The sequence below is a fragment of the Psittacula echo genome (genome assembly GCF_963264785.1).
Source record: "Psittacula echo genome assembly, chromosome: 1".
Lineage (NCBI taxonomy): Eukaryota > Metazoa > Chordata > Aves > Psittaciformes > Psittacidae > Psittacula > Psittacula echo.
Genome location: NC_137735.1, coordinates 154,084,276 through 154,104,906, shown reverse-complemented (window position 1 = coordinate 154,104,906; position 20,631 = coordinate 154,084,276). Strand labels below are relative to the sequence as shown.

At 39.5% G+C, this 20,631-nt stretch overlaps 1 protein-coding gene across 1 annotated transcript in view; it reads right to left on the bottom strand.

Moving 5' to 3' along the window:
• Positions 1-20,631, bottom strand: part of NELL2 (neural EGFL like 2) — a gene marked incomplete at both ends in the record, with an annotated part of 153,296 nt that overhangs the window by 25,763 nt on the left and 106,902 nt on the right. Inside the window, 2 exons of the mRNA XM_080634423.1 lie at positions 13,275-13,370; positions 15,963-16,085. Of these exons, the coding sequence (XP_080490549.1) occupies positions 13,275-13,370; positions 15,963-16,085 (219 nt within the window). The remainder of the gene's footprint in view (positions 1-13,274; positions 13,371-15,962; positions 16,086-20,631) is intronic.

Genomic DNA, 20,631 nt, shown 5'->3' with positions numbered 1-20,631 from the left:
AAACTTTTAAACCTTTTTCTGCAATTTAATGAGCTAGCCATTTTAGAATATGGCCTTTTTGAAATTCAAAGGAAAAGCATTTTCTCAGGTTTTATGAATTGACTGCCCTTTCCACTCAGAAAAAATACAATATCAATTCCATGTCTTCTCTCAGCTACTGACATATTGAACAAAGGAGCAAGGGGAGCAGAAGTTAGATGACCAGTATCTTATGGGGACTTCTGCCACTGCCTTCTTATGCAAACCCTGCCACCTATTCAACCTTCCCCATGTGTTTTGACTTCCACATCTGTAAAATAGGGAGAAAGTGCTTCTACCAGGTCCTATGCTTTGTACATAAACAACTATGGGTAAAAAAATTTAAGTAACAATGCTGATTTGGCGAATACCACAAGTGATGATGCCAAGGCATGGTTTGACGAACAGTAACACACTGGGAATCAGGAACTAGAGAAGAGGTCAACGTTTTCTGGGGAGAGGTGAGAAGAGCATTAAGCTGTAGAGATGGAGGCTGCACCCCTTGGCCTTTCTCCACCACCTGCTTTATTTGGTAGCACAGAACATAGAAGTCACAAGGAAACTCATTGATAGTAATTTATGTCTCAAATTGTTCGTTTCAAACAGATCTCACAATGTAGGCCACAATTGCTGCTTTTAACAGTCTCCTGTGTAGTTCTGCTGCACTCTAAGGATCTTTAATTTTTATGGCTATCTGCAAAATGTAATTAACTTCATATTATTATATATATTCAGGGAAAATATTTAGAAAAAGAGAGGAGCAAGAAACAATTTTGTATATCAGTACACTGAATTTCAGAATCTTACTTACAAACAGCTTATCTGTGTCATATATGCCATGTTTGCTCCCATGTCCTGGTTCCAAATGTCTGCTTTTCTGTAGCCTGAATCAGCACTTAGAGCACTGTTAAAATAGAGCATTCCTTGCAGGAATGACTTGTTCTCCAGGGGTTAGCTGAACACCTCCCTACTACAGTTTCTTAGACTGTCAATCATATGAAGTTTTGGCTTTTATTTGGAGATAGATGAAGTTTGTTGGCAGGACCTGTGCACCCATGGAGAGTGAAGTCCGCACTGGAGCAGGTTTGCTGCAGAACTTGTGACTCCACGGAGGGACCTGCACTGGAGTCAGTTCCTGAAGGGCTGCAGCCCATGGAAGGGACCACGTTGGAGCAGTTCATGAAGAACTGCAGCCTGTGGGAAGGACTCACGTTGGAGAAGTTCATGAAGGAACTTCATGAGGGACCCCACGCTGGAGCAGGGAAAGTCCTCTCCTGAGGAAGAAGGAGCGGCAGCGACAAAGTGATGAATTGACTACAAACCCTATTCCCCCTCCTCCTGTGCCACTGAGGAAGAGGAGGCAGAAAAATCAGAAGATGAGCCTGGGAAGAAGGGAATGGTGGGGAGAAAGTGTTTTAAGATTTAGTTTTTATTTCTTATTACCCTACTCTGATTTGATTGGTAATAAACTCATTTCCCCAAACTAATAGTGTTTTACCCATGATAGTAAATGCTGAGTGATCTCTCCCTCTCTGTCTCTCCACCCATGAGCCTTTTGCTATATTTTCTCTCCCTTGTCCAGCTGAGGAGGGCAGTAATAGAGTGGCTTTGATGGGCACCTCGTATCCAGCCAGGGTCAACATAACACACATGTGGTGGCAGCCTGGACAACCTGCAGTTGTAACCTATTTCCTACCAGATTATTCCTCAGACTTTACATACAGTTTGTAGTTAACAGCTTTACCAGCTGAGTAAGACCCTCATCAAATCTGTGTTGCTCCTCCTGTTCATTCATGAGCTTTCATCTTGCGTCTGGATAAATTGTCCCCTTCCTTCAAGCTTCACCTCTTTCTTTGAGCATATCTGTTTTAGACAGAGTGCAGGACATGTTCTTTGCCACCTACAGTCCCTGGGAGCAAAGCTGCTACTGCATCATGCATTGCGCACACTGCTCTCTCTCTACCTCCACAGGACTTTGGCATCAAAGGAAACGCCAGTTAAAAGAGAGGCACAGTCAGAAGAGTTAAAATCTTTGCCTTGAGTTAGCTTCTGACAGTGTTTGTTTCTGCTTATGTTCATAAGCGCAACTGAAGGCCAATTTGAAAAGTGGAGATTGCAGTATTTGCCTCTTTAGTGCTCATTGTTCCTTAAGATGTTATATCAAATGCTTTACAGTGATTTTAGACTTAGGCAAAGCCAACATATCCTTCATTAATCCATTTAAATATCTTGATGCACAATAGATGATGCACTTTCAAGTGCATCACACTTGAGATCTTTTCTGGGTCTAAAGCCTCTTTTGCCATCAATCCTATCTTGACTTTTTTCAAACCATTATGTGCTTATTATTCCTAACAGTACAAGCACTAGTAGCAAGTTGTTTTATTTTTACACATGTTGGACTGAGCACCTATTCACCTATACTACTAATTAGTTATGGGAGAGGCAGATGATTTATGAATAAAGCTATGAACACATTGCGTGCTACAGTTCCTTCAGCTAGACTCAAACTGAATGGAATTCCTGCTCACCCAAGGCCTGACTTCAGAAATATGTGTAACAGTGAGCATTACAACAGCATGCCTTGTGGTCCTTTTTTTCCTTAAGGTTGGTCAAAGATATTGAGACAGTCTTGACCATCAATGGTAAAGAATCATTTTTGCATCAGCACAAATGGGCATTTTAGAATGACTCATTACAACTTGTTCTTATCATTCCCTAGTAGAAATAAACAAGAGAAACTAGATCATATGCAAAGGAAACTCATCAAAAGCCCATAGCTGTGTACACCATGAGAACTGTATCAAATTTTATCAGCTGAATACAAGGCCCAGCTTTAGTGAAATGAAAGCATGAGAGGTTAGATCAGTTGGGAAAACAGTTGCTGTTTATCACATTTGTCTAGAAACCAAAACAGATGAGGAGTATGGCAAATAAGAAAGACAACCACTAATTCTGAATCACAGAAAAGTGGTTCAAAACCAATAATACTTTATATCTTTAATAAAATACCTTTGGCTGACTACCAAAGACCATAACTGAGGAATATAAACCATTTCATCAGCAGAACCCTACAGGACTTACAGTGCCAGTTTTTCAGTAACACCCATACAGCTTCAAGCTGTGAGGTATACAAAAAATCCCCCCTTGCCTCAGTGTCCAGGGTTCAGCTGTAATAGTTATTTTTCTTCTTCCTAGTAGCTGGTGCAGTGCTGTGTTTTTGACTTTAGCCTGAGAACAGTGCTGGTAACACACCGATGTTTTAGTTGTTTCTAAGTAATATCTACTCTGATCATGGACTTTTCAGTCTCATGCTCTGCCAGTGAGAAGGAGCACAAGAAGCTGGGAGGAAGCAGAGACAGGACTGCATCACTTGTGTTTAATGGGTTGTTTTTTTCCCCCCTTCCCTTTTTAATTTTATATTCTCTCCCCTTGTTATTTCCCTTATCATTACTATTATTGGTGGTAGCAGCAGTGGTTTTTGTTATACCTTAGTTATTGGACTGTTTTTATCTCAACCCACGAGAGTTACATTCTTTTGATCCTCCTCCCTACCCCACCGGGGGTAGGGGGGAAGAAGGATGGAGTGAGTTAGTGGCTGTGTGGTTCTGAGTTACCAGCTGGATTTAAACCATGACACTTAGACTTTGGGAGCTGAAAAACCATGAATTCAAGACCATAATTTGACTGGTTTCTTTCCTCCTCTCACCAGATAGATCATATGAACAAAGCTCCTGACCAGAACAGAAGCTGTGAAGATGACAGCTCCTAACCTCATGATTTTATGTAAAGCATATCAACAGGAACACATAAACAAAAATACAGGAACCAAAAGCTACTTTGTATTCTCTGATCTAGAGCTGCCAAACAAACTTTTTCTGAGACTCTCCAGGAATTTCAGGTTTGACAGTACAAATTAGGCCCATCTGCCTGGAACAGTCTCTCTTACTGAGGCTATTTCCCCCTATTAATCACCAGTCAGAAGCACATGCAATACACTGTGCCCTAAGCAGTACATCAGAAAATTGTATTAACCAAACAAAACAATGCAGAAGCGTGTAAGCAGTGCAGAGGACCAAATTTCAAGAATTACTGTTCTCAAAACTTATTTATTTAAAATTGAGGCAAGCCAAAAAAGAAAAAATAAAATAAAAAAGAATGGATATGCTTTCCAAGTACTGAAGGGACTTGGGGGCAACACCAAGGTACTGGATTAGATGGTTCACTGGGGCACAGTGGGGAACAGTATGTGAATCATTGCTCTTAGGCACTCTTTGCCTACAGTAGCTCAGAAGACAAAATATGATAGCTTTCACCCCGAGCATCAGGAAAATTACAGTAAGTTGACCATGCAAATTACTGTGTGATTTTAACCTACTCCATACTAGTGCTTGTTCAAATCTCAAACGCCACCTTATATTTTGAAAACAGTAAACATTTTTGCAACCAGAAGCAGTGCATAGATTTTGGCAATCAGATATACTGGTATGGCTTTGTAAGGAAATAACTCATACAGTCATATCCTGCTAACTTCTCCTCAAGCCACCAAAAAAATTCTATGGAAAGATGCTTGTTTCACATTGCACAATCATAGTTCAGTGATAGGACTGCAAAACACAAATTATGTATTTCAAAATTCATTATTAGGGCTTTGCAACAATTGAAAAATTATGATGACATATTAGTCTTTTTACGTAGAATTATCTGTTATGCTTAAAGAATACATAGAAATTGATATTATAGTATGTTTCCCATAAGTTTGCCCATGATTCTACAATCTGTTTTTCCTGCAGTAAGACAGCATTTAAAATGGAATAACAGAATATGAGGTGGCATCACTAAACACACTAGTTACAGGCATTATCTCAATAAACCAAGGCCAGCACAAGCAACACTGTTCTTGCCTCTGAAATCAGTAACTGACATGCAAAATAGCCATTTTTGAGAAGGCCAAGACTGTAACACAGACCACTCTTTACCAAGCCTGTGCAAGCTGGGCAGTGACTTTATATAGCAAAGACACAAGTTATAAAGCAAGATGTTTCAGCATCCTCAGCAAAATCGTTACATTATTTTTAGCAGCTAGGTCCCATCTTTTTCTGCTGAAATGGAAACCAGAGAAAATATTAATTAAATGAAGGTGAGTGCAGTAATTCAGAAGTGTTTTCCTTTCAGAGATTCAGCTCCTGAGAATAGAAAGTACAATTCAATATTTACTGTTAAAAGTTTAAAAGTTTGAACAGGATCCTGAGAACTCTGTCTCCATCTACAATACAGCTATGGCTGGAAAGGACAGACTTACGAACCCAACACGCCACATATCCGTATTTCTATAGGACACTTGCCAAGAAAATGGAGAGCACTTAAAAGGACTCAAGGAGGAGAAATGGCAGTGGTTCCCCAAGGCTAGGGCATCAAAATCCAGCGACAAGCTGGGCATGTCAGCTCCAGCATCTTCTTCACTCTCTTCCTACCACCGCTGGGTTCTGAGTTACCCCAGGACCTGATACCAGCCTCAGCACTGCTGCAGGGCTGTAGCAGCAGGCAGCCCAGCATGCAAGCTGGACCTCAACAGCTTACAAGCCATAATCTAGCTTCTCTGGGTTTTGTCCTGGATGACTTTTTTTGCTTGCACCAAGGGAAAAGTTTTGAATAGCCTATGAACTTTGAAAATTACTGATGTTGAAATACCAGACTTGAGTTACTCCAAAAGACCTAAATTTCAGAATATGATGAGTTCCTACTGCACACTGGAGCCTACTAAAATGTTTTACACTGCAAATCATACTCAAATACTATTGGTTTGTAAAAATTGTATCCAGGCCCTAAAGATTAACTCATCATCTTCTTATTGCTGTGAATTGAAGTCAGCCCTTTAATGTAATGAAAACATTTCCTGCCAGAAAGTATGTCCTAAGTCTCGAACCTGGGAGCTTCCCCAAAAATGACAGCCTCAATTCTCAGGACACGAGGATCCAAGCAAGAGGTGGGTTATGAAAGCAAATGAACTATGGAAGCATCCCTAGGTCCTACAGCTATTGCTCTCGACAGTCCATGTCTGTTCTGCCTTCAAGTTAGCTCCACTTTGCTCTTGCTCCCTTCTCCTCCTCCATTAAAAGGTCCATGAGCCACTCAAGAATTTCAGAGCCTAACATGATTAACCCTATATACTTTCTATTCAAGGATTTAGTATGTTGCTCTGATATACCTCAGCATGCCACTGGCTTCCCCTGGTTAGACTATGAACTATTGAAACTCTAGGTTTGTGCAGGACCTTGCATACTTGCATCACAAATTTGAGCCTATTCATATAATTGTTGTAAATCCCAATCCGACTATCCATAATTTATGTCTTCATTGTGAAAATAAAACTGAACAAAAGGCAGATTCATGAGTTGTTGGGAAAGTTTTGATACTTTCACATCTTACAGAGAGTTTTCTATAGACTGGAGCCAAGAAATTTTAAGAATTCTGCCAAAAGTAATTCCAGTTCTTACAGAATTGGTTCAGTGCTCTCTGGGCTTCAAATGTCATTTGAGTCAGAGCTTTAGCTTCAGAGCGTACCTGGCCACAAGCTGATTGTGGTTGTTTTAGCTGAACACAACGGATCAAGAGCTTAAATGGAAGCAGCTCTCTTATGATGATAAAAGTAGTAAAATACTTCATTTTTGCAAAATCAGCAAAGTTAACAAGCTTTCTGGTTACTTTGGCAAAGCCTTCTATTCCAATAGCAGTAAAATGATTTTCCTAATAATTGGGGTATCAGAATTAAAAAGTTTTCACAAGCTTCCTTTGGAGCATGAATAATAATAGTCTTCAATAATCTGAAGCCTGCTACTACTATGATCAGTGCACATGAACAAATTAATTTGGATTTGCTGAAAAGACCAACAGTCACACATGTTAATTATTTAGCTTATATAGAAAGTGGCACAAAACTCTAGAGATCTGGTCTATAACAATTTTCACCCAAATTACTTGCCTGAGTTATGTTTCTGTAGTTTGAGCTACAAATATTAAGCACAAAGTTATAAAAATTTGTTTTAGAAACATCAACATTATTTTCCTTCTCCATGAAGTACTCACAACACCCACACTATTTTTGTTTGAGCTTTCCACACATGGGGAAAAAAAGGAGGGAATAAACAGAGAAGAGCCAAATAGTTTGCTTTCATTGGTTTTGGCTATTTCTGATAGGAGATCTGATACGAGGGGGTGATCTCACATAGCCCGGTGCTCATTATTTTTTTCATAAATTCAGTTATCCATTTAATTAAGCCAACTGTTAGTAATAACATATGGCTGAATGAACATCGAATCTGTAAGTTAGACTTTTTCTCAACAGTTCCTTTCAAAGGTGACAGCTTTGTGTGCCAGTTTATTTTCAGCAGCTTGCCATGGATTGTTTAAGAACAGGTGGACACGGGTCCTGTGATACCCAAGGAAAGTTCATTATCAGGAAATGCAAGTTACAGCCAATCATCCATAAAAATGCTACATACTTCCAACCAACCTGTTAACAAAAACTACACTAAAACACTACTAGTAGTGAAACCGCTATGTGATCACATGCATAATCAAAAGCAGTCCAAGGGAATACTCAAAGCACAAATACTCAAAAGAAGCTGACAAGCAGAAAAAATGCAGTAATCTTTGTATACATGCACTAGCAGATATGCATATATGCTAGGAGAACAAATCCACTCTTAAAGCTTTGTCATCAAATTAAAGGGGAGTTACAGTAACATCAAGCAGATCTAACACAGTCATCTTGTGCTGGATTCTAAAATAACACTTTTCAAATACAATTTAAGATAGCATTGAAAAATGCCATTGAAGAATTAATAAGTTTGCAATCAAACAGGGCAGTATTAAGCCAGGCATTTCGAAAAAGTTTAACAGGCACCAATATTTTTAGATTCCCTTGGCAGTCTCAGCTCTCTACACTGCAGAAGGGTGCTCTACCAGGTTAACTACTGCTGTGCTTTGTAAGACTTGAAAAACTTTTTAACACATAACCCCCACCTCCCTAAGCCAATAACTGCATCCCCAACATGAACAATGCCCCAACCTACATCCGTTGCTAAGAGAAATAGGATTTCTCCCATGTCTCATTTTTATGTCCTATTACCAATTTAAAAAACAAAACAAATAAACAAACAAAAAACACCAAAAAGTTGCTAGAGGTTGATATATCTGCACGATTCTTTCATCTCCTTCTCATTCCAGTGATCCATTTCCACAGGGCATGGGCCATGATTAATCCAAAAAGCTTCCAAGAGATCATTCTGAGCTGTTGCAATAGCTCTGCTAACTGCAAGACACTCCACAGTGAATACTTCTTCTCATGGAAGTACCTGACTAGCAGTAGTAGCTGACTCTTCTTCTCATGTTTCTGAGACATGGCTCATACCGACACTACAGAGCACCCATTTGAAAGCAAAAAAATTCATGAAACCATTAACGTGTTTAAATACAGAGGATTTTAACTCTCTTTGCAAAAGCTGCATGAGTTTAAGGAATCTGACATAGCCTTTCCATGGCAGCTGATAGAGGTGAAAAGAGTTACAGCTGTGCCCATAAACACAAGCTTTTGGTGCTAATCCACCAGAACTGCAAAAGCCGCTCCAAGTTCTGTGTGAATGAGTTTGTCCCGAAACCACATTTCAATCTCAGGATAATTCAGTCAAAAGACTTTTGACCTCTCTCATCAGAAGCAGGCTTTCTGCTTCCTACTCAGCAGTGCCCTGCTGATCACTGCTTTCACTCCTCTGCTCCATTAGAAAGCCTGAAGGAGCTGTTAGTCCCATCACATAGAACCCTAAATCTCCCCAGCCAACAAGAGCACCAAGGAAATAGGCCAAGTCTTTGCCACTCCGTAGACAGCCTCATTGAAAATGTAGTGGGATGCTCTGAACACCAACAATTTCAGCTATTTCAGATTTGGTTTATTCTTGTTCTTGGTCAATGGCCTGTCTACAACACAAGCCTGGCTCCATAGGCAGAGCCTAAGTATGGACAGCATCATCCCTCTCAGTATCTGGAAGGAACACAAAGACACTAATCAAATGTGCAAGGATCAGTTTTGGAAAGCAGACAGAAAACAGTGAGGTATTCAGGGCTTTCTCCATCTTGGCCTTTACTGGCAAGATTTGCCTTCAGGAGAACAAAGTTGCCAAGACCAGTGGGAAAGTCTGGTGCAAGAAAAATTTACCCTTGATGGAAGAGGATCAATATCTAAATAAATTGGAAAAAAAACAGGTTTATTAAACCTGACAGGATGCACCCAGGTGTGCTGAGGGACGTGGCTGATGTCATTGTGAGGCCAACCTCAATTATCTTTAAAAGGTCATGGTGCCTGAGAGAAGCTCCTGAGAACTGGAGAAAGTCAAATATCCTTCCTATCTTTCAGCCTCACTTCCACCCTGGAAAGCTGATGGCATCCCCCTGGATACCTTTTCCAAACATATTAAGGAGATAAGGAGATTTGGAATAGGCAGCATTGATTGAGTTATGAAGAGGAAATTATGCCTTACCAACCTGATAGCCTTCTAAAATAAGGTGACTAGGTTGGGGAATGAGAGCAGTGGATGTTGTTTATTTTAACTTTAGTAAGGCTTTTGATGCTCTCGTAACACCCTCAGACAAGCTAAGAAGTGCAGGCTAAATAAATGAAGTGAGGTGGAGTGAAAACTTGCTGAATGGCTGGGCTCAGAGGGCTGTGATCAGCCATACAATGTCCAGTTGTAGGCTAGTCAGCAGCATACACCTGGGTAAATACTGGGTACTGGACCAGTTCTGTTTAACATTTGGACAAGAAAGCAGAGCATTCCCTCAACATGTTTGCAGACAATACAAAATTTGGAGGAGGGGTGGCTACACCAAGTAATTGTGCTGCCATTCAGAGGGACCTCAACAGGCTGGAGAAATGGGCCAACAGGAATGTTATCAAGTTCAGTGGGAATGCCAAGTCTTACAGCTATTAAGGAACAGCCCCAGATACCAGTACAGGTTGAGGACTGGCCAGTGTGAAAGCAGCTTTATAGAAAAGGATCTCTAGGTCCTGGTGGACACCAAGTTGAACATGAGCCAGCAAAGAGCCCTTGCAGCAAAGAAGGACAACAGCCTCCTGGGCTGTGTTAAGAAGAACATTGCCAGCGGTCAAGTGAAGGTGATCCTTCCCCTCTATTACATGCTGTTGAGGTCACATCTGAGTGCTGGGTCCAGTGCTGGGCTCCCCAGTACAAGAGAGACATGGAGCAAATCAGCACTGTGAAGATGATTAAGGGACCAGAGCACCTGCCACACAAGGAGAGGCTAATACAGCTGAGCTATTCAGCCTGAAAATGAAAAGCCTGAGGAGGATGTTATCAATATGTATAAATACCTAACGGTGTTGCAGGAAGCCAGATGCTTCTCAGTCATGCTCAGGAAGAGGACTAGGGGAATGGGAATCTGCATTTGAGTATAATGAAAAGGAATATTTACTTTTCTTTTTTTTTTTTTCACTGTGAGGGTGACTGAACATGGAATCAGCTGCCCAGAGAGCTCGTGGAATCTTCAACGCTGAAAATACTCCAAATCCAGCCGGGCACAGTTTTGAGAAACCAGCTCTATTTGACCCTGCTCTGAGCAGGGAGATTAGACAAAACGATCTCCAGACGTTCCTTCCAACCTCATCCTTTCTATGACTCTGAGAAAGGATTTAAACAGAACTATTAAAGGCCTTTTACAGAAGGAAACAGGAAGAACTGGTGACTGTATTTTCTAGGTTATTCAAATATAGGGTATGGATTCAATCTCCTGTTAATTAATTCATAGGCTCAGCAGCTGAATAAAACATATATTTCTATATATGTTTTATGGTAAGTTAAAATTGCCAAGATTCTTCAATAAGCAGTTTTTAAATATATGTAACAGAAACAGAAGTAACATGAGATTTAAAAATAGATTTGGCAGCTTTATATCAATCCGTAACTAAAGATGTCTGCCTAGAAAAGATTACATCACCTTTGTAGATACTGTGACTTTTCAAAAAGGTAAAGCTTCCAGCATAAATTATTTGTAGTGTGAATGTCTTGAATCACTTCAAGCCTAACAAGAAGTACCTTTGGGAAACTCTGTTGCAGTCACTGGGAGTGATATGTATTATCTGAAGCTTGGGTTTTCTTTTATGGCTGTATACAGCCCCATTTTTCTGACAATACTATTTCAGAACAAATCAGCTTTTCCTCTTTATTGACAGAACAGTCCTTCCATTTGCCACTCTGACAGCATTTCAGACCGTATGTTTCAAAGCCATGTTCAAGTAGATTATAATCCTACTCCTGCACATTAATATCTAAATGAAGTAACCAGACCCATACTCCTGTGGCTGATTTCTAGCATTAATTATTTCACCAGTAAGAAAAAATATGATATTCAGTGGAGGTCTACCAGGACAGAGAAACTTCTCCTGCCAAAGCTGATCTATGAAACTGGTTTGGGGCTGGCAAACTGGCTGCAAATTATAATAGGAATATCACTAGCTATGGATTATCAGGTCACTGCCATACTAACCTTACGTTAAATACTGAGATCGGACATCCAGAAAGGCATCAGATCTGGTCCAAGTCTCTACCTGCCCTTCTATATGTTTCTGAGGGGCAAGAAGGGCGGTCAGTTAGGCCAGCAGTGCAATTGCTTGAGAAGGACATTTGGGCTGAATGCACTTAAACTAATTTAAGCTAGTTTAAGGTGCCTGAACTTTCTGGATCAGGAACAGTGTCCCTGGGTTCTCCTCTAAAGAAGAGAGCAGAGAGAGGACTTCCAAGGGCAATTCAAAAAAACTAGTGAGATCTGTCTTTGATAGTGGCTGTTAATATTGACTATACAAGGAGAGTAAAGCAAATATGCTCCTAGTCTACACATTTTGGGCAGGAGTTATAAAGCTGGAAAAGACAAATGTAAGCTTTGAAACTATACACATTATATTTAGTTGACAACAACAGAATGCTGCAAGGAGCATATAAGACAAATATTACTAAAACAAAGTAGCTGTTTTAATACTTGAACATTATCTTAGCACACAATTTGTTCCAAGCAAAAACACAACAGTGTTACACTGAAGAGACCTTGGTATCCTCTACCACATTATTTGCAGTCTGTGAAACAGACAGGAATACTTGAAAACTTGCTCTTTTGACATTATTCAAAAAACAGATGAACGATCAGGATACTGCTTTTCACACAGCATCCCCCTTGTGCACTGTGGTAATATCCACTGAAATACAGAAGAATGAAAACAATCACATTTCTCACCTCTCAAATGGATGAGATAATACAGAATTCAGATCAGTCTGTGTTTTTCATTAAACTGGACATGTTTACAAGTCAGATGAAAGCAATACTTGCTCAAATGACCTCCTTTCCTCTGTTTGGAAGATTCATTGAAGGCAATATAGAATCGCAACAACAGTCAATCATAGGTGGCAGACTGCCCTTTTGTTAAGCATACTGAAGCCAATTAATCTAAGCAAGCTCTCTCTCTCTCTCTCCTGGAGGCATGCACAGTTAGAATGTCTTTAAAAATTCTGCAACAATAAATAAAGGTGCTGAAACAATTCATTTGAACTTTGAGAAATTATTTACAGGAACTTAAGATGCTAAGTATTAATATTCTGCATACTCTGCAGGGCAGTACAATTTGACTAGATCCAAGACTTAAAAAATAAAGCTCTAAAACAAGGCTTTATGGTATTGCCATCCTAAGGGATAGGAGGAAGAGAAAGGAATGCTTGTGAAAGGAGGCAAAAGCAGTCAGAACAATGAAACCTGCCTTAAAACTGAATAAAGAAGGCTGAGTTAATCAGAAGTCTTCAAATAAGGTTGAAGGGAAGGTGGACTACTGAACCAGCCACAAATTTACAGCACAGAATTAATCAATTATTGGAATTTATTTCTAGATGCCATATTATCAGTGATTTAGAGGAGCTACCAAAGGCCTTTTGAGGTGAAAAGCAAGTCTATAATAATCTTATTAATTATGAAACATCAAAACCCAAGATGTCTTAATTAATTTTCTCATTTTTGGAGTCCATGTGCTTCTAATTAGAACTGCTGCAATATATTCTCTTGGGAGGCATATAAGAAAAGTGAGTAACTTCTAAGTAGCAGCTTCCTCTTTCAGGCCACACACTTAAACAATCCTTTATTCTTGGATTACCTCAAACATTCTCTTTGGATTACCTTCATTGTAAATTCAGTTATAATCTTACCAGTTTCACAGCTGAGCCCAGTGAAGCCTTGTGGGCAGGCACACACATTGGAAGCAATACAGGCTCCTCCATTCCTACACCCGTCTTTGCAAAATGCTGCAAAATACAAAATCACAATGCATGGGTAACAGGACTACACTCAGCAGACACACAGGCTGCCATGGGCTGCTGGCAGGCTGACACGAAATGCTGTCTGTGCAGTAATATGTGCAGAGATGGCCTTCTCCTTAAGGATAGAGGTCATTAAGAGATGGTTGATGCCCTCCCCCCCTGCCTCACTGACCAGATGGGCTGACAAGCTACAGAAGGAGATTAGAGTAAATCATCTGAAGACAACAGCTTACATATGTGCTCCTTCACATGCACAGGGAAGCAGTGAAAGGCAGCATCTTTCCTAGGAACAGACACTTTCTAGGGCAGTGCTGGTCTTCTCTGCTGCCCAAATAAACACCTGGGCATAATAGGCATAACTGAACACTGAATTGTCTGGGTACCTTATCCCTTGATTAAGCAATTACATCGAAACAATAAAAATAGTAATTTTCTCTCAAGGGATTCTGAAGAACTTTAAAACTTTTGCTATTTACAGTTTTAAGTCAATCCCTGGATTTTTCTTTGGCACAATGCAATCTGAGAAGCTGCGCTTACATATTTTGGCACAGCATTCTCCAGATACAGTTGTGAATACGCCTAAGCTTTAAAGAGTCCCCTCAGCAGACAAAGGAATGTAATCATTCTGATAGAAAACACAGCTGCTGTTAAGTGCTCTGATTGCACCTGCAATACAGAGTCAGAAATTCTCTGGTCACAAGAAACTGTAGGTGAAACTAGGCAAATGGAGGTCATCACCAACATGAAGAGTTGCTCCAGGGCACTGGTCTAGCTCTGCACTTGTAAACCAGCCAGCAGAGATGCCAGGCTTCAGATTGAAGCTGCTCTGTGTAACAGCACCACTGATGAGGTCTTAAGGCTCATCTGAGAGAGAATATGAGTGTTATCAATGTGAGTTTTCCACCTCTCAGTTTTCAGGCACCAGCCTTGTGGTGTGAGATCCCCAGCACTGAGTGAGACATCTAAGCTCCCTGGTGAGGGACGACATGGTACACAGGAGCACAGCTGGCAGCACCATGCATGAAAAGCTGCCAAAGCCATGGAGACAAGAGGCACATCCAGGTCTCTCTGAAGGACACTGGCATCCCAGCAAGGGCTGCAGAGAAGTACATTTCTCAGATTGCAATAAATGGGCTCAGAGCTTTCTCCTGCACACTGTCTTTTCTGTACTGAAAAAGGAGGGAGGGATGCACTTTTCTTTCACAGCGCAGCTAGGTCCTCTCTGAAATGTCACACCTGCATTCAGAGTGATAATTCAGGGAACAGAAGAACTGAATGCACTGCTCTTAAGGTTAGGCACCTTCTCTTTGACCCAAAATCTCAATTACCTTTTTGTAAGCTGACACATCTCCAGCAGAAGGATTGAGGAATACTCTCAAGCACAGCACTGGAGTAAGCTGCACTGGCAGAGCTCTCTTCTGAGAGAAGTGGCTCTGGGTTTCAACCTCCTCAGGTTAAGACTTTTTTCCCTTTCCCAAGAGGAGGGAGCCCAGCATAAAAGGGCATATTTGCAGGCATCTCTCCCTCTACCCATGGGTTTGACTGGAAGCGGACCATGTTTTGTTTTACAAGGTGCTCATTTATGTTAGGAATATTTAGAAAAATCATACTGTGACTCAGGTGAGGGAATCTAAGTACTAAGATCTTAATCAGGCTTACCAATTAGAGAATTTGTGGGTTGCTTAGCTTTGATAATACACAGCAGCAGAAGGTATTTATGGGATATTACCCATGTTAACTCCATCCCCTTAGATTCTGACACCTAACAGATCAATAGGACTGAGGCACAATTTCAAGGAACACTGGGTATGGTATTGCTGCAGCTGGACCACTTCTTGCATCTGAGCCCACTGCCCTACAGCTACATTACTTTTATTTTCAAGCATTCTCTAAATCCTACGCTCAGAGCTTGACGATTTCCAAGGATTTGGGCTCAAGTACTAAGTATCACCTCCTCTGACATGAAATGCAATGGAAATAAACGCAGCGCTGTATCTCTGGGTAAGCATCTTTCTAAAACTAGATGGGCACTTCTAACATTTACCAGTGAATGAGAACATTAGAAAGCAAGGCACCACCTCATGTGCACCAAAGGTTTTGTGCATGCATGTCTACTGCTTCTCCCACTTACAATAAAAAACACACCAAACAAATTTCAATTCATCCAAGAAAAATAGCAAGTGATTGATAACACACAATGTAGATATGACAGTGTAGATCTGACAGTGTTTTCACAGCTGTAACTTTGTTGGTAACTTTGTTGGTAACTTTGGGCATTCTTGAATAGTATAGCATGTATAGAAACTGTTAAACTGACACCAAAATGAAACATAATTACTTCAAATTTTAGAGCATACTATCTATGTATGCATCATCCTCAAATTATTGTGAACACTGCCAAACGCAAAGTCATTTTATATCTGTCTGTGAAGATCTTCTTACAGGGGCAGGACCTAAATGCCTAGCCTAGCAATTTGTCTGCCTTCTTCAAGGCATGTGTCCAGATTTGTGTCAACTATGACAAAGCACCTCATGCAGTACAAAGACTGTCGAGCCCTGGGGTTTTCAGCAGCTTACCTTTGCAGATGGTACCATTTCCCGTGTAACCTGGCTTGCAGACACAGTTGTGCCCACCAACAGTGTTGAAGCAGAGCGCATTTTCGTCACAGTTGTGCTGGTTTGTTACACACTCGTCATGCTCTAGAAAGAAAACAAGAATGGGATGGTCCTGAATTTTTAAAACACAACAAAATAAAAGCTTTGTATAGGCCTCCATATTAAAAAGAGATAAACACAGTAACAGTTATTGACAACAGGGCTATGTGAGCATGTAACCATGGGATAGCCACAGTATGTATTTTTAGCACATACTAGCATGTGATAACTGTGCTGCTGCATAATTCCACTTTCATTAAAAGGAGCCACCATCATTACACTTTCTATGTGGGCTACAGTTTTCTTGTAAACATTTGCCGAAGAGCCAGCTAGCATACTGAAAATCCATATGCTGGTTCTACTATATAATTTATTCATGCAGGTTTATCTTATGCAGGATTCAAGGGGTTTCCTTCAGAAAGCTGACTAATGGTGTAAGACATACACTCCAAACTGCAAAAGATATGGTTAGCAGAAGGCAGGACTTCAAAACATAGCCCGTGTTTTCCATCCCTTCGGTGCATATGCAGCACTTTATTTAGATGAAAAAAAACCCCAAGACCAAAGGTCTGCCTGCTGTTCAGGGGACTTTTGGTATGGCATGTCCCAGCACCAGAGTGCGATGGATGAGACTCCTCAGTCAGACTCAGACACACCAGGAAATACCCTTTTTGGGTAAAACGAAAGTCTGGACAATATGGTTTTGTGTTAATTTGCAATTCACGGCTCAATCTGAAGCAAACAAACAAAAAAGTGTGTTTACGTTACTAAAATTTTAATGTTTCCATTTGTGGTATTTAAGAAATGGAAGATGCGATTTCAAAATAAGATGCCCTAAAGTATCATTCCAAAATGCTACTTGAAATGCTCTGCTATTTTCAATATGCAGGATCTTAGTCTGTAGTCATCAAAATGAAATGTTTCCATTTTCTGGAAATATTCCTTGCATTTTCTTTAAATCAACAGTATTCATCATTAAGAGCCCCGAAATTTTCATTTCAGGAAAAGCAACTCTTTCTGGAACATAAAGGCACCTAATTTCAATCAGCACACATGGACTAACCTGCATGTGGGGTTTTCATAGTAATCATTTTGACCAAGATTTAGCAAACTTCATTATTGCAGCTTATGCCAGCTCTGGCTATCTGACACAAATCTGGAGTTGGATCATCTTTCTTCCCCCATTTTGGGTATGTCACACTGTTCTGAATCCTCCCCTTCATAAACAAACAGAAGTCTGCACATACCCCACAGACTTGTCAGAAAAATTAATTTCTTAACATTTTCAAATCACTATGGAAATATTCAACTTGCTGTTTCAATACCAGCCATAAACTGTAAGAGTATAAAACTGACAGAATGGCACATCTCTAATCCATCAGTAGATATAAATTGTCCTCTGGTAATGGCAAGAACTTATTGTTTAAAAGAGGCGGAAATTCACCACAATGTAGCTAATCAATTTTAAACACTACCTAGGTTTAGATGTTTGGGGGTGTTTTTGTGGGTTTGTTCTTGGTGTTGTTGTTGAGTATTTATTTGGTTGTTTTTTTATAATACTAACCTAATATCCCTCTTCTAAACAAGGATTTATGTCTCTGACATCATCAACAATGCCCCCCTCAATCCTCAGCCGGGACGCACCAACACTTACTGAGCTGAGTCCCTTACTGGATGCAGTGGAGCACAGGCTTTAGACCTCTGCCCTGAAGCATGAGATTTAATTACTTTGCTCTCAGCATGAATAACTAAAATTGTTATTGTTCACCAAATGATCCAGCACTTTAAAAAGCCAATTACAATATTTGACTCCAACCTCCTAATACAGTGAAATCTCTTGTGGTGGCCGAAAAAGTATTTATGCTAAATCAGTCCATAAAATAAAAGAAAAATAAAGTGATGACCATGCATAATAGGCAAAAACTGTTATCTGTACAGTAATAACATCCTGCCTTGCTCAGTTTGTGTTAATCTTATGATCTTATTTAAATATGGTATGCTATTTAAGTATTAAACACATACTACTTTCTCATTTATAAAGTGTCTGCAGTAACATACAACAGGAAAATAACTATGGCAATGTGTGAAACATCATGCACTCAGCAAGTCAAAAAAAATCTTGCAAAGCCATTATCTTTGTATGTTAGAAGGAAGGGTCTATACAATGATACATCACACTGATAAACTCAGCTCAAATCACTGAATTTGACAAACTAAGTATATTTAGTTTCCTCAAGGAGGAAGTGTACCCATCCACCCCATGCCTTAGGAATTCAAAAGCACACCTAGCACATATGGCAGCTCTTTACTATAGATAAGAGTATATTAGAGGAAAGCAGGCGATCACAGACTGTCACGCTAAGAGGAACACCTCTATGCACATGGTTGGAGCAGCTCTGAAAGCCTGTCAAGGCACCCACAGGTAGGGCAAGTGCTCTGGCCTCAATGCCAAGAAAACTTGCTATTGGTATTCTAGTCCAAGGTATTAACCATATTTATAATACCTTGTGTTACCAGGGCCTTGAAGACCATTTGAACAGATGTATGCCCTTCATATAAAAAGATGAATGTCACGCCTGAGTGTGCCTTCCTAACTGTTACTCTCTGGTATAAGAAAAACTACTGAGTTTTAAGATGGATTTTCCTTAAAGTGTACAGTATCAACAAAATTAATTTTCCATCAGCTAAGTAATGGGGCTTGAATCAAAGATAATATGCTTTGTTTCCTACTCTACATAAGAAACTTCAGTATCTTCTCCTCTAAGAAAGTTCACAGAAGAGGCTTGTTAACATTTCAGGAGGCTCGAGCACATAATCCAAACTGTATCAGAACAGACAGCACTTCTGCTTCTGTGGTTATCTGCTCAAACTTCAGGTCTATTTTTATTTAAATCAAAAAGTAGCAACCCATTAAAAATTCACGGATCTGATAAACGATTCTTGGATTGAAGTTTACATGTCATTTTTTAGGAGGAAAGCGCCTTGGAGCAAGAGGAAATTTTATGATTCAATGAAGGAAACAGAGATTTCAAAATTATAGGAATGGAAAAATCAGCAAAAAAAAAAAAAAATCAGGATGTTTTACAATACATATAGATTTGTCACTCTATATTATCTGAGTTTGGAACTAGATGATCTTAAGGTCCTTTCCAACCCTAACTATTCTATGATTCTATTCTATAAACATGGTACTTCTTCATATTCATTCCTACAGAGGCAACTAACAGAGCAGTCACCCTCCACTGCACGACTGGCTCTTTTATGGACTAATTACAAAGGGTTAAACTATACTTGAAAAAATCCTGTACACAAAGCATCTTACTACATTCGCTCTTCCAGCACATGGCACACTATCCACACCAATTTAAGGAGACCATCAGAAGTAACTTCTTCCAGAATTCTCTACTAGTAACAAGTTGGACTGTCTAGTTTTATTAAAGATAGAAATACTTTTTTATAATAAGAAGGCTGGTGCTTCTTTGGTATTTCTTCCATTAATTCATGCTTATCACTTTGGTTGTTTTTTTAATCAAGCACTTGCTAAGTCACCTTAAATAAGGAACACACTGCAGAGACTGTGTTCAGCAATCTTATGTATCAAAATAGGAAGTGTAGAAGCAGATAGGACCGTGCGTTACAAAGAAGCAAAAAAGCCATTTACAGAAGAATTTCTTAAAGAGAACCATTAATATGATTTTTAAGTTCAAAAACCAGTATATAAACATTATTTGCTTTATTCAGAAGTGTCAGTACTGATCAAATGCATTTCTGATACTGCAACAAGAACACTGAGGTCATATTTTTCAAGCATCTTTAGAAATCATGTGAAACACATTTAACAAAAGTTCTATATTATTTCACTGGACACCATAATGAAGATGCGGAGAGGCCAGGTACAATAGTATTACAGAGGCAAAGAAATAAAAATTACTTTTGCAGAGAGATTCTAATGATTAACAAACCTGAATTTGCATAAACATTTCTATAAAGACCAAATGCACTAGTTTCAATGATTACTTCTAAAGCCTTATTATCTAATATATCTAAATTCCATTTTACACTGTTCAGGACTCTATGGTCAGCACTGTTAAAAATTAATAAAATCTCTGTTCTGGGAATCAACCAAAGTTTTAAATATGGTATTTATATTGACTAAGCTATCTCTGGAATGAGGTCTTTCTTGATAGAAAAAAACTGTCAACTCCAAAATTTGCTCCATGGTAATAACAACAGTAACAGTGAGTACAAATATCCCATTAAATAGCTGTTATGACATAAATGACTCAGAGATGCAAAAAAATTATGTGACAACGTAATTATCTCACCTATGCACATTTGGGTGTGCAGCAAATCAATTGCTATACATACACAAATACATATGTATATGCACATACAGTAAGGGTGATGTACTTTATTTTACTTCAGTTTGTTTTGAAATCATACTCCAGAATATTCCATATGGTTTGCTTGACAAAAATGTTGTTACTTCAGAAGGATATCTAGGGTGAACTACTGCATCCTAGGGAAAAAGAATGCTGGCATAGACTGATAGGAACCCACTAGATTCTATGATATATGTCAATGCAATGAC